Source organism: Lactuca virosa, chromosome 2, assembly GCF_052849685.1.
Source record: "Lactuca virosa cultivar CGN04683 chromosome 2, Lactuca_virosa_CGN04683_v6, whole genome shotgun sequence".
Lineage (NCBI taxonomy): Eukaryota > Viridiplantae > Streptophyta > Magnoliopsida > Asterales > Asteraceae > Lactuca > Lactuca virosa.
The window spans coordinates 306631388-306647129 of NC_136427.1; the positions used below are offsets into that span (position 1 = coordinate 306631388).

General features: G+C 41.9%; 1 protein-coding gene across 1 annotated transcript; it reads left to right on the top strand.

The window, feature by feature from the left end:
• Nucleotides 1-1647: 1647 nt before the first annotated feature.
• On the top strand, nt 1648-3265 carry LOC145158751 (uncharacterized). The gene is made up of 4 exons (XM_079077604.1): nt 1648-1863; nt 1940-2579; nt 2652-2752; nt 2816-3265. The coding sequence occupies exons 1-4, from the start codon at nt 1648-1650 to the stop codon at nt 3263-3265; spliced, it is 1407 nt and encodes a 468-aa protein (XP_078933730.1).
• Nucleotides 3266-15742: the final 12477 nt, after the last annotated feature.

Genomic DNA, 15742 nt, shown 5'->3' on the forward strand with positions numbered 1-15742 from the left:
GATTTTAGAAAAAATTACAAAATAATCACTTTTGCTAATCAATTTGTAGAAAATAGCCAAAAAAACCAAGATTACAATTTTAGCCACTAAAATCGTAGATGGATTAGGGCCATCTGCGATTGCTCCTCCATACATGCGAATGTACAAGATTTTAAAGTGTGGACGTGCATCAAGTGTTGTACGTTCGCAGATTATGAGTTTTTTTGGGTTTAAATACCAATCCTCCACCCCAAGTCGAAGATGAACTGCAGTCCATCTGCGATTTGCTCTACTGTTCATCTGTGATTTGGCGGTAAAAAATTTAATTTTTTGTTTTTTTTAATTTTGACTATGAAATTGATACGTTTGACTACGAAATTACCAGATTATATATACAAATTTGCAAAAAATTATCACTTTAACAGTTATTTCTTTGGAATATTTGTTTTAAACCTCTGTAATAAAATGAGTGAATATTTGGTTTGCGTTGTAACTAGCGGGAGGTGGGAGTTTGTAGAGACAAATCTGGAATATGTACGTTCACAGGGAGGAATTTTTGAATTCGCTTTGATATTTTCAGAGTATATTAGTTATAGTGATTTTATATCTTTGGTGAAAATGAAAACCGGTTTGTTAGATAAATATAAAACTAGTCTTCGCTTCCATCGTCTTGAATTGAATCATTATATAGCCATAGTTGAAGACATTGATGTTAGAATGTTGAACAACGTAATCAAATCGGTTGGAGGAAAAGCTATGAAAGTGTTTGTGGTGGCCGATGAAGGTTATGCGGTTACAAAGGGTGGCGAGAGAGGAAATGAGTCATTTGCTAACTTATCCAACAATAAGGGGAGCAACAACCCAATAGGTACTTTCATGACTCCTAGTGTACCTCGGTTTCATAGTGTTGCTGAAAATATAAATGTGATGTATTCACCTATTCACTATGTGGATCCTAAAAATTACAAGTACATTGGTGATGATGATGTTGCTACATATCTTAATGACGTGGGTGACTGTTATGTTAACGTTCCCCAATAAGAAGTTAAGGTTATCAATAGGGGTGGAGTAGATGAAACTAAAAAGAAAAATGTTATGATTCAGAAAGATGAAGATCTACATGATTACAGGGATTTTGTTGATGTTGCTGATGTAGATTTAGATATATCCGACTTATAAAGTAATTCTGATGGAGATAAGTTGGGTGATGAACATAAACCTAAGTTTTCTAATAACCTTTTTATGGTATGCCCTCTCTACCGGCATGTCCAATTGATGGTAATGAAAAAAAATCCCATCACAGAGGGTAGACTCTAATCAAAAGATTGAATGCCTCCAGATATTTGAAAACAAAGACCTTCTAAAACAAGTGATTGGGAAAAAATGTATTGAAGAAGGTTTTCAAACGAAGACAAATAGATCGACCAAATCAAGGTATGAGGTTGTGTGTGTTGGAAAAAATTGCTCTTGGTTAATAAGAGCAAGAGGAATCAAAAATTCTCACGGACTTTTCCAAGTGAAATTTTTTTTGACGTATACACATGTTCTTCAACAATCTTGCAACCTAATCATCAACAAGCAAACAAACATGTGTTGGGTGAATATATTGCTGATGTTTTGGCTGAAGATTATAGTAGAGTATATCGGGGAGAAGATATTATTAACGATATGAACGCACAATTGAAAATCAGTATCTCATACCATCAGGTTTGGCGTGCGAAGCAATATGCACTGTTTTTGTTAAGGGGAACCAAAGAGGATTCATTTACCAAACATCCTGCTTATTCCCACAATTTGGTCAAACATAATCCCGACATGGTGACATGTATTCAAACAGATGTTAATGATCGGTTTGAGTTCTTGTATATTGCATTTGGTTGCACGGTCAGTATTACTATATTTTTTTGTGATGTACTTAACTATAATAAATACTTTTGAATAGATATACAATGTATTGTAGGTACGCTCTTTTGTTAATTGTTGTAAGCTGACCCTTGTAGTAGATGGAGCCCACCTAAAGGGCAATTTCAAAGGTACCATGTTACTTGCAATTACTAAGGGCGGACAAAACCAAATATTACCGGTTGCATATGGTATATGCAAAAGTGAGTCTACAAATTCTTGGACATGGTTTTTTCAAAAACTACGTGATTGCATAGGCAATATGGAGGATCTTACAATTATATCTGATACGGATCCATCTATAGTGACATATGTTGCCAACATTTTTCCTCACGCGCATCACGGAGTATGTGGTGTCCATTTGTATTTCAACATAGTATCTAGATACGGGAAAAGTAAGACAGTTAAAGCAATTTTTTGGAAGGCTTGTAGAGCCTATACAGTTGATGCTTTTAATGCTGCCATGGACAGAATGAGAAGGACAAAAGAAGAAGTATGGGAATACTTACGAAGTATAAATCCCGAAACTTGGTCTAGGGCACATTTTAGAGGCAACCGATACAATCTTATGTCGTCCAACAGTGCAGAGTCTATAAATGCATCATCTAGACATGTACGTAAGGTGCTGATACTACTGTTGATCGACTTTTTTCGTGCAACAATGCAACAGTGGTGCTTTCAAAGACAAAACTTTGCAGGTAGTAAGTTTTAATATTAATGTTTGTGTCAAATGTTATTGATCTTAATTGTGTAATTTTCTCGTTTTTTAGCGGAAGCAACAACAACACTCATCTCTTGGGCCAATAATATTGTAAAAGAAAATACTTGTACTAATTGGGATGTTCACATGATCTCAAGACATAGATGCGAGGTCAAAAGGGGAGAAAAAACATCATTGTTAATTTTTCGAGAAATGACATATACATGTAGGTAGTGGCAACTTGATGGAATACCTTGTGGCCATGTCATAAGAGTGCTAACAGTCAACAATTATGATTACTGCTCCATCTATGCTTTAAAGGCTTACTATACCGACACATTGAGGAAAACATATGAGGAACCAGCGAACCCTTTGCCAAAGCCATCCGAATGGGAGATCCCCGATGGTTTGATGACTGTTAGGCCACCTATAATGGATAAACGTCAGCCAGGCAGGCCAAGAAACACAGAACGTATTCCATCCCAAGGTGAGGGTCCAATAAGAAAAGAGTGTTATACATGCAGTCAAGCAGGACACACGAAAAACAATTGTTCTGGAAGGGCGTCTGGTAGCGGATCAAGCCGTACGAGAAATCCTACTAGACAGGAAATGGTAAATAATATTGGGGCTTCTGTGAGTGGTTCACAAAGCTATAACGCCAATTATTGTTTAAAACTACCTTAAATTGAAGAGTCTTTTAATTTATTTTGTATTGTAATGCTTTTATTAAATTTTTAAGATGTTGTTCTGATGCTTTTATATTATAATTTAGTTTTAACATCACAAGACTAAAAGAAGTTTTTATACTTAACTTTTATAAATACTGTGAAAATAACTAAACAAACAAAATTTTATTAAACTCGATAAATATATATATATATATATATTTATATATATAGCAAACCCAAGAAATATAATAAACTTACAGCAAATTTTTACCAATAATTAACCTCATGGAACTACAGTGGATACTTCTCTTTCTCCATTGTTATATAGTCATCCCTAATTCTCATTTTATCTTCTAAACGATCCTTTTGCAGCCTAAGATCTATCATCTTTGCATCCTTGTCAGCAAACAATTTTTCAGTCATTTTGATAGTCTTGTTAGTCTTTTTTATCCATTCTTCATGTTCTTTGATTTTATTTTTATTAATTTCTATCCATTCTTGAGCGTCTTTGCAATCTGAGGCAATAACTTCACGACGTTCAGCGAGAAACCGGGACTACTCTTTATCCTGTTTTTGTTGTTCTTCAGTCCATTGCAATTCTTCAATAGTTTCATCAGACATATATGGCCCTTTCGAAGAGGGGGCAACAAAAGGGTCGACTGGATCACAATAGTAATAATCTACTTCGACGCATAAGCAAATTTGGAAATTTGAAGTTGAACTCATAATAAAGTTGAGAATAGATATACTATTTTTAATAAGAAAACAATCATATATGTGATATTTATACACTCTAGTAATCTACAAATCATAGTCCAAAGGAAACCATTTCTGTCACACCCCCGGCTGGCGGCGGAAACACCGGGCTGTGTGACTTCATCTTTGGATCACAGTTATTAAGCATATATTTGAACAGTACAAAAATACATACATTTATTAATATTAAACAGGAGTTATATCGTTCCTATCCTTCTAGTACATTGTTATAACCAAAATATATTATACAACTTCTTCGAAAATAAAAGTGGAACAGTAGCTAAAAACTAAAGTTGCCTTACTCTTGTAATATCCCTACCTTTACATCCCTGAAAATACATGCGTTTTGAAGATACGTCAACATAGAGTTGGTGAGTTCACAGGTTTTGACTCTGTGTACTTTTTATAATCAAAAGTATGTTTTTACCATATTTGGGATAATAGTTTTTCTTAAAATGTGTAAAACAAAATAAGAGTTTGTAATCCTATACAAATGAAAGGGGCTATGTATAAATACTATTTCAATTCTATACGAGTGTTCTGGCTAAGTATAAATACTATTTGAATTCTATACGAGTGTTCTGGCTATGTATAAATACTATTTCAATTCTATACGAGTGCTTGTGCTAGGTACAATTGTTTTACCTATTGTATAAGTAATATACAGTTAAAGCACTCTATGTTTAAGCGTGTAGGTTGCTTAAACTTAACTCAACTACTTGTATAAAGTACAAGTTTGCAATTCTTAGAGTGTGCGCTACATGAGTCCATAACCGCTGCTATATGACTGTTTCAAACCTCTGCTTTTGGTACTAAAAGTGTCGCACCATTGTCATAAGCTCCGCATGCTTCATCGATGTCGGATAAGAATAAAATGAAAAGGCAAGTTCATCACCCGAAATGTGTAACATCCCAAAAGTAGGACCCAAAAATTTTGTTTTAAAAATATATTACTTATAAAAATAGTCATCAGAAAACAACATTACAATCCTTTAACATAAAATCACAATTCATAAGTCTCAAACATAATTCCAGCAATAGTGTAATATCAGAGTACAATCCCAGGTTCTCAAATGGTGAAATCATGTGCAAGTGTGTGATGCGCTGCTACACCACCAGCTCCTTCCCCTTAGATGAAGAGGTACCGGAAACCAAAACTAAAAACTATAAGCATAAAGCTTAGTGAGTTCCCCCATCATACCTATACCCAATAATGCATAATTCCTCGGTATCTTTCAACTGGTAACTGTCAGGCATAACCGGGAGCTGGATTCCCTTCGGTATCTTTCAACCGGTAACTGGGAACTAACCTCCCCTTAGGTATCTTTCAACCGGTAACTAGGGACTAACCTCCCTTTCGGTATCTTTTAACTGGTAACCGGGGACTATTTCACCCCTACTACTACTAACACATATTAAGCACAATAAGCTTGTCAAGTACAATAATCACATCAAGCACAGTAAATATGTCATATATCAATACTAGATAATTGTCACAAAGACAAACATCTATCCAACATTCTTACTTGTGGGCTGGCATTATGGTCGTAGACCCACCCCTACTAGGAGGAAACTCACCTCGAAGTCGTGTAGTGTCTACACTAATCTCGGTATGAAAACCAACTCTCCTCGAATCCTCAATTCCTACACAACAACTTTTTAACTTATCAAATCGTACTCGTAACCCTTACAAGGGTCAACTCAAGTCCCAGACAAAGTCAAGGTCAACACCTTGGCCAATGTCAATCATCCGGTAAAAGTCAACATCTGGTTGACTCGACTTGTCGAGTTGGTCCACCAACACGCCGAGTCCCTATATCCGTATAATGCCATAACCCTGTCCCTACTCATCGAGTCTAGCAAGAACTCGACGATTTCGCCTTCCACAACACATTGGACTATCTTCAACCGACTCGCCGAGTTCGACCTTGAACTCGTCGAGCTCATCTTCATCATATGAAGGTGTTCAGTCTATGACTCACCGATTTAAATGAACAACTCGTCGAGTTCGTCTTCATGGGTTGGGAGATTGCCTTGGACTCACAGAGTTTGCTCATACACTCACCGAGTCTCATGATTCCCAGGTCCATAATCGCGTCCATCTTTGTTGAGTCCCCTTCTAGACTCAAATAGATTCCTCAAAAACAGAAAGGGACGGGGAACCAATACCCGACTCGCCGAGTCCCAAGAACGACTCGCCGAGTCCCCTAAAGTCCATGTCTATAAACTCGATTTCTGTTGAGCTCATCTCATCCAAAGGGTAGATCTGACCTCCTAAGGTCTATATAACACGTAAAGTCACGAACTTTACATCCATTCATGGGTCTTTAAGCTCAATATATCCAAAAATGAGGTCTACAAGGTGCATGGGGCTCTCATGGCCATAGAGTTGGCACCTTTATGCCATGAGAACCCTTCAAGGTTCAAGATCTGAAGTACTTACTCTACATTACACTCTAGAACCCGAAATGGGTTAGAAATGCCCCAAAGATGTCAAAATCCAAGCCCTAGAGTAGATCTAACAAGTAATAAGTCAAGGTAGGGGCTTTTTACCTCTAACAAGCTGGAAATGCAACCAAATCATTGGATCTAATGACTTCCTCTTGAACCTCCAAGTCTTCCCTTCCTCCTTCAAACTTCAAATCACAAAGAATGGCACAAAAAGCTCAAGAACACTCAAAAGTTGACTAGGGTTTCGTGAACAGGGTTGGGAGATGATAGAGGTTGGGATAGAGTCCTCATAAAGTGTTTAAATAGGGTGTAAACCCTCAAATTTAGGGTTTCACTCAGACAGCTCCTACTCGCCGAGTCAGTCTCCCGACTTGTCGAGTAGGTCACTTAAACTCCCGATGGATGTCGAGTCTACTCAACGAGATGGTCCTCCAACTCGCCGAGTGCCAGGACAAAACATGAAATTACTAGAATTTAAATATGTACTAGTTACCGGGTGTTACAAATCTCCCCCACTTATTTTAGACTTCGTCCTCGAAGTCTACTGCCGAATCCGGAAAAAGCTTGAGGTAGTGCTCCCTCATTTCGTCCTCTGGCTCCCAAGTCCATTCCGAGTCCCTTCGGTGCTGCCATTGCACCTTCACTAGCTCGACCCTCTTGTTCCTCAGATCCTTCGACTTCCGGTCAAGGATCGCCACAAGCCGCTCGATGTAGTTCAGGCTGTCATCTACCTGAATATCCTCCAAGGGCACCACTACTGAGTCATCCACTAGGCACTTCCGCAACTGGGAGACGTGGAACGCACTGTGAATATGATTGAGTTCGGCCAGTAGGTCCATCCGATACACCACCTTGCCCACTCGGGCTACAAACCTGAAAGGTCCAATGTATCTGGGGCCCAACTTGCTTTGCTTCCAGACCCGAATGACGCCTTTCCGAGGTGACACCTTCAGGAGCACCATGTCCCCGACCTGGAACTCCAGGTCCGATCGTTGCTTGTTGGCATAACTTTTCTGCCGACTCTGAGCAGTCTGAATCCTGCTCCGAACCTGTTGGATCCTCTCTGTAGTCTTGAGCACCACCTCGGTACTCCCCATGACCCTCTGGCCAACCTCACCCCAGCATATCAGGGTCCTGCACTTCCACCCGTACAACATCTCAAAGGGAGGCCGATCAATACTCGCATGATAGATGTTATTATAGGAGAACTCAGCCAAAGGAAGGTAAGTATCCTAACTACCTCCAAAGTCTAGAACACACGCCCGTAGCATATCCTCCAGAGTCTAGATGGTCCGCTCATTCTGACCATTTGCCTGCGGGTGAAAAGCAGTGCTGAAGTGCTGACGAGTACCCAAATCGTCGTGAATTTTCTTCCAGAATCTGGAAGTAAACCGCACGTGTCGTTCCGAAATCACTGAGACTAGCACTCCGTGCCAAGCTACTACCTCTCGGATGTAGATATCGGCCAACTTCTCTATCAAGATGCTCTCTTGGATCGGTATGAAATGGGCACTCTTCGTCAACCGATCCACGATGACCCAAATCGAATCCACTCCCCGAGCAGTCCTAGGAAGCTTTGTGATGAAATCCATAGTAATATCTTCCCATTTCCACATGGGGATGTCCAACGGCTGCGTCTTGTCGTGAGGCCTCTGGTGCTCGGCCTTGACCTTTCTGTAGGTCAAGCACCTCTCAACGTACCATGCAATGTTCCGCTTCATGCAGGGCCATGAGTAATTGGGTCGAAGATCTCTATACATCTTCTTCGCCTCCTGATGGATGGAGAACCTGGACTTGTGGGCCTCATCCATCAAGATCTACCATACCCCGCCCCAGTATGGTACCCAGACCCTCCCATGCAGGGTCAACAATCCGCAACTATCATAGTCAAACGAGTCCACCTGGCCTATGATACGCTCTCACTTTCGACGCTCCTCCTTCAGGCCCTCGACCTGCGCCTTGCGGATCTGCTCCAACAGTGGAGTCACTACCGTCATCCTTAGGGAAACATCTCTAATCGGGGCTGCCTTGCGGCTAAGCGCATCGGCCACAACATTGGCCTTCCCTGGGTGGTAAAGGATCTCAAAATAATAATCCTTCACCACTTCTAGCCATCGACACAGTCTCATGTTCAGATTGGGCTGATCCATACGATACCTCAGACTCTTATGGTCCGTGTAAATGGTACGACGGACCCCATAAAGATAATGACGCCAAATCTTGAGGGCGAAAACAACTTCCCCGAACTCCAAATCATGTGTTGGATAGTTCGCCTCATGAGGCTTCAGCTGCCTCGAAGCGTAGGCGATAACATGCCCCTTTGCATCAATACTGCGCCCAAACCCGAGATGGACGCATCACAATATACCACGAAATCATCCATGCCCTCTGGCAGGGCTAAGATTGGCGCCTCATACAATCTCTATCTCAGAGTCTCGAATGCAGTCTGCTGCTCTGGCCCCGAACGAAAGGCCACGGCCTTCCTTGTCAACCAGGTCAGAGGCACGACTATCTTCGAGAAGTCCTATATAAATCTCCGATAGTAACCTGCCAATCCGAGGAAGCTCCGAATCTCAGATGGAGACTTCGGAACCTCCCACCTCATCAGGGCCTCCACTTTGGCCGGGTCGAACGAAATCCCGTCCTGATTGACAAAGTGCCCAAGAAACTACACCTCGCGCCACCAGAACTCACACTTGGAGAACTTGGCATACAAGCTCTCCCTCCTAAGAGTATCCAGTACCTCCCGCAAGTTCTCCTCATGCTGCTCCCGATTCTTGGAATAGACCAAGATGTCATTGATGAAAACTATCATAGACCGATCCAACATCGGTCTACACACATGGTTCATGAGATTCATGAATATGGAAGGAGCATTGGTGACCCCAAAAGGCATCACCACAAACTCATAATGACCATATCGCGTCCGAAAAGAAGTCTTCTGCACATCCTCCTCTCGGACCCTCATCTGATGATAACCCGAACGCAGATTGATCTTGGAGAACCAAGATGCTCCCTGAAGCTGGTTAAAGAGGTCATCAATCCTCGGGAGTGGGTAGTGGTTCTTCACCATTACCTTATTCAGCTCCCGGTAATCGATACACATCCGATTCGACCTGTGCTTCTTCTTCACAAATAGAATCGGGGCTCCCCAAGGTGAACTCCTAGGTCTAATGAATCCCTTGTTTAACAGCTCCTGCAGCTGTGTAGACAACTCCTGCATCTTAGGAGGAGCCAACCGATACGGTGCCTTGGCTATCGGAGCTGCACCAGGGACTAGGTTGATCCTGAACTCTACCTGCCTCTCCGGAGGTATCCCAGGCAAATCCTATGGAAATACATCCGCGAACTCTTGTACCACTGGCACATCACTCATCGTCGCCTTACCCGCTTCCCGGGTATCCAATACATAGGCGACATACCCTGCGCACCCATGTTGGAGATAGCACCTAACTCTCACTACTGAACATAAAGTTGGTCCATGTTGTGGCCTCTCGCCCTGAATCACCAGCTCTCCACCGCCTCGGGTCCTGATCCGAACCAACTGTTGCACACAGTTGATCACTGCCCCATTGGGGCTCAACCAATCGCTCCCTATGATAACCTTGTTCCCCCGCAAAGGTATCAGAACCAAATCTACAAAATAGCGCTCCTCGTACAACCTCAAGACACCGTCTCTGAAAACCTTTGACGCTCGCACTGACCGGTCGTCCGCAATATCGACCTCTAGAGGGCAATCTAACATGCCTGAAGACTCAAGAAACCTCTTACTAAGTGCAAGAGAGACAAATGAGTGGGTAGCAACCGAATCAAACAATACCTGAACCGGGATACCGTTCACATGGAACGATCCTAAACAAAACATATAGCATAAAACATCAATATTACAATCGACATATATTAAAAGTTAGAGAGAAGAAACCATACCCGTCACCTCATCGGGTGTGGCGCATGCCTCCTCGGCTGTCAACTGAAAATCTCGACTCCTCACCACTAGATCCTCTGACTTCACCTTCTGGCCATCCGTAACCCGTGTAGTTGCTGGAGTTGGTGCCACCACTGGCGCTGCTGCTGTTGCTGTCAACCCGGGGCAGTTGGCCTTTTTATTGCCCCTCTTATTGTAATGGAAGCAAATCAGGTTTGATGTTTGAACTGTAGGGGCGGGGCAATACAATCCTTGCCAAAATACCCGGTCTTGTCACACTTATAGCAGCCTGATCCCGTACCAGTACGGCAAACTCCCTCGTGTGATCTACCGCATTTCCCACAGTGGTCCTGGCCTTGCTGGCCCTTCGACCTAGCATCGAATCCCTTGGGTTTCTTCCCTGAAACCCCAACAACCTGTCCTGTCTCCACTTTCCTCTTCTTGAGGTACTCTAAATCAATCTCTCTCTCCCTCGCTCTGGAAACCATGGAATCCAGAGTCGGGCAAGTAGAATAGCTGACATGCTCCTGAATGTCAGCCCTCAATATATCGCGATAGCGGGTGTTCCGTATCTCCTCATCCCCTGCGTACTGAGGTACCAACAAGGCCCTCTCTCGGAACTTGGCGGTGATCTCCGCCACAGTCTCGGTAGTCTGCCTCATATTAAGAAACTCCTTGGCCACCCGCTGAAGCTCCACAGTTGGCGCAAACTCAGCCCTGAACCTGGTGACAAAATCTGACCAAGTCATAGCCTCAATTTCTGGCCCCCCCAGTGAATCCCCCACTAACTCCCACCAATCTCTGGCTCGATCCCTCAAACAACCTGCAACAAAGCGAACCTTCGACCCCTCCGGGCAGAAGCTCGTCAACTGTGCAGACTCGATGTCTGCAATCCATCTCCTGGCCATAATGGGGTCCTTAACCCCGTAAAAATATGGCGTGCCACTCCCCCTGATGTCCTTGAAGGACAGCGTGCGCGAACCCGACTGGCTGGACGCCAAGTCGCTCCTGAATGTCCGGAGGCGGTCCTCCATCAGCTCAACAATCCCCTCCTTGATCGACCCGAAAATAACCGGGGTCGCCTCAAGAACCTCTCGTGATCTCAGACACGATGAACTCGCATAGCATGTCATCAACCTGCTCAGATCCCGCACCCTAGCCTGATCCTGATCCTGACCCAGATCTTGCTTCATGTCCCGTAATAGCCATACTGAAATAAACACCAAGATGTCAGAGTCATACATACTCTCGAGAGGTCTTACACATTCTCCAAGTTTCCTGGTTCTTTCTCAGCCCTCCTTGATTCGAGTACGGATCCTCTACTTCCAGTAGTATGGGCCCATACTACCTTCCACCTCTATCCGTACTTTCCTCAAGAATTGCCTCGACTTCACCATGTCCCTTTTTACTAATACAACTTTCCAACTAATCTCATCCTAGGCTCGTCCTAGGGCACTCTCCGACCTACTCTCCGCCATCAGCTGCACGAGGAGTCCCTACCATCTTTCCCAACTAGCTTGCGGAAACTATTACATATCCGTTTACTAGTTAGTTAAATCTAGCCGGAACCCCTATCAGCACAAAGCAAGTAGCATTCGTGCATTGAGTAACCGTTACTAAGCATAACGTAATCAGGCTATCGTACTGCTGTCTAACCATCCCTAGCATATAGCTCAATAAACTCATACAACATGCATATAAGGCATCCTTCTTAGATCCTTAGCCCTAATCTAGCATGCAGTTCTCATAATCACATCATATAACATAGTATAACATGCATGGGTATCTTGGGGAAAACTTACCTGAGCTCTGCCGGTCGCACGCATCACACACCTAGTTATTTCTCAAACTCCTTAATATAAATTGTAGAAAACTATTTTTCTTTTAAAAGTCCTTCAAGCCCTAGATTTGAGTTCAGACACCCCCGAAGGTGTGCCCGAATCCATCAAACCAAGGCTTTGATACCAACTTGTAACATCCCAAAATCGGGACCCAAATATTTTGTTTTAAAAATATATTACTTATAAAAAATAGTCATCAGAAAATAGCATTACAATCCTTTAACATAAAATCACAAGTCATAAGTCTAAAAAATCATTCCAGCAGTAGTGTAATATCATAGTACAATCCCAGGTTCTTAAATGCGAAAATCATATGCAAGTGTGTGATGCGCTGCTACACCGCCGACTCCTTCCCCTTAGATGAAGAGGTACCTGAAACCAAAACTAAAAACCGTAAGCATAAAGCTTAGTGAGTTCCCCCATCATACCCATACCGAATAATGCATAATTCCTCAGTATCTTTCAACCGGTAACTGTCAGGCATAACTAGCATCTGGACTCCCCTTCGGTATCTTTCAACCGGTAACTAGGAACTAACCTCCCCTTCAGTATTTTTCAACCGGTAACTGGGGACTTACCTCTCCTTCAGTATCTTTCAACCTGTAACCGGGGACTATTTTACCCCTATTACTACTAACACATATTAAGCACAATAAGCATGTCAAGTACAATAATCACATCAAGCATAGTAAATATGTCATATATCATTACTAGATAATTGTCACAAAGACAATAATCTATCCAAAACTCTTACCTGTGGGCCGGTATTGTGGCCGTAGACCCACCCCTAGTAGGAGGAAACTCACCTTGAAGTTGTTTAGTGTCTGCACTGATCTTGGTATGAAAACCAACTCTCCTCGAATCCAGAATCCCTACACAACAACTTTCTAACTTATCAATTCGAACTCGTAAGCCTTACAATGGTAAACTCAAGTCCCAGACAAAGTCAAGGTCAACACCATGGTCAATGGTCAATCATTCGGTCAAAGTCAACATCTGGTTGACTCGACTCGCCGAGTTGGTCCACCAACTCGCCGAGTCCCCATATCCATATAATGCCATAACTCCGTCCCTACTCGTCGAGTCTAGCAAGAACTCGACGAGTTTTCCTTCCACAACACATCGGACTATCTTCAACCGACTCGTCGAGTTCGACCTTGAAATCGTCGAGCTCATCTTCATCATATGAATGTGTTCAGTCTATGAATCGTTGAGTTATATGAACAACTAGTCGAGTCCGTCTTCATGGGTTGGGAGATTTCCTTGGACTCGTAGAGTTTGCTCATACACTCGCCGAGACCGATGATTCCCAGGTCCATAATCGCATCTATCTTTGTTGAGTCCCCTTCTTGACTCAACCAGATTCCTCGAAAACAGAAAGGGTCGGGGAACCAATACCCGACTCGCCGAGTCCCAAGAACGACTCACCGAGTCCCCTAAAGTCCATGTCTATAAACTCGATTTCTGTTGAGCTCATCTCATCCAAAGGGTAGATCTGACCTCCTAAGGTCTATATAACACGTAAAGTCACGAACTTTACATCCATTCATGGGTCTTTAAGCTCAATATATCCAAAAATGAGGTCTACAAGGTGCATGGGGCTCTCATGGCCATAGAGTTGGCACATTTATGCCATGAGAACCCTCCAAGGTTCAAGATATGAAGCCCTTACTCTACATTACACTCTAGAACCAGAAATGGCTTAGAAATGCCCCAAAGACGTCAAAATCCAGTCGTAGAGTACATCTAACTAGTAAGAAGTCAAGGTAGGGTATTTTTACCTCAAACAAGCTGGAAATGCAACCAAGTCACTGGATCTACTGACTTCCTCTTAAACCTCCAAGTCTTCCCTTCCTTCTTCAAACTTCAAATCACAAAGAATGGCACAAAAAGCTCAAGAACACTCAAAAGTTGAATAGGGTTTCGTGAACAGGGTTGGGAGATGATGGAGGCTGGGATGGAGTCCTCATAAAGTGTTTAAATAGGGTGCAAACCCTCATATTTAGGGTTTCACTTAGAAAGCTCCTACTCGCTGAGTCGGTCTCCCGACTCATCGAGTAGGTCACTTAAACTCCCAATAGATGTCGAGTCTACTCAACGAGTTGGTCCTCCAACTCGCCGAGTCCCAGGGCAAAATATGAAATTACTAGAATTTAAATACGTACCAGGAACCGGGTGTTACAAAATGAATCGTCAAAGAAATGGTTGTAGCTAGCAACAACGGGTGGGGGTGTCAAACTTTATAAATATACACAACTTCCTCGCTCTCACGGGATTAGCGGTTACAGGTCAGAGGATTTTACTAAGATTTTCAGTCTTAGTTGATAAATTGAATACCTCATGTAGACTTTTCGAGTTTTTATGGTTCCGACAGTAAATAAATGTGTAAGTCTAAAACCTTAAGTTACTAGACTATATGTATAGTTCTATCAAGAATCAAGCAGCATAACTACTGTATATATAAAGCAATATCAGGTTTTAACCAACGTAAAACCTATGATAACAACATAATAACAAGTTTAAGATAGTTGTATGGTTTCAAAATATCAGATATATCATGGTTATATATGATTCAAAATGACTGTATCCCGGTTAATATAACTATTTATGTTGACCCGATACATATGATCATATAAACATAATATTAACGTTTATACAAATATATAGCATGTACTTTCCCCCGAAAATATTAAAAAGTGGGGGCGTGAAACTCACCCTAGTAGCATGATCGATAGAATCTAACTGAAAACGGTCAGAGGCTTGGAGTCGTCAGGTTTAGGAAGGGAAACAACCTTCAGAAAACGAGAGGTAATGAAAGAGATTTGTGTACTGAATGAATGAGCCTTTTCTTGCTATTTATAGGGTGTTCTGGGCCTTCTTTCGTCGTAACAATAAGAGTGTCACGTCGTGAAATTCCATGAATCATCACGTAGACTTGCCATGTGTTTCCTTGCCTCGATTAGTGTCCTTGGACATGTCACGTCGTAACAAACACATGGTCACATCGTGACCCAAGGCGGCTTAGGATTTTTGTCACGTGGCGTGCTCTCAGACTGCTACATCTTCGAAAGATCATATATTTCGCAAACGAGCTCCGTTTTTACATTCTTTATATCCACGCGTAGGTGTATCTGAGTACTACAACTTACTTTTAGATTCCAATAGCTAGTTCTATTTCTATTTTAAATTCCTCTCATTATAGTGGTCATAGTGTTAGATTTCTTTTGCGTGAATCATACCTTTTCCATGTGAATTCTGTTCTCGACATTCTTTATATTGATGGATTCATATTTACAAGATCTTCAACTCTTGTTTATATAGTTTTTAGCTTAATAAGAAACCAATTTCTATTTTGATTTTTGTGTCGCACGTTATTATATCATCATAACTTCTTTATATGAAGTCAGATTTAGATGTTCTATATATTTTTGGAATCATATAAACTTGTACTTTTAAACGAAAATTTCATTAAAGATTCTCATACATTACAAAATAAGTTTATTATAATATGTGTTTGTTA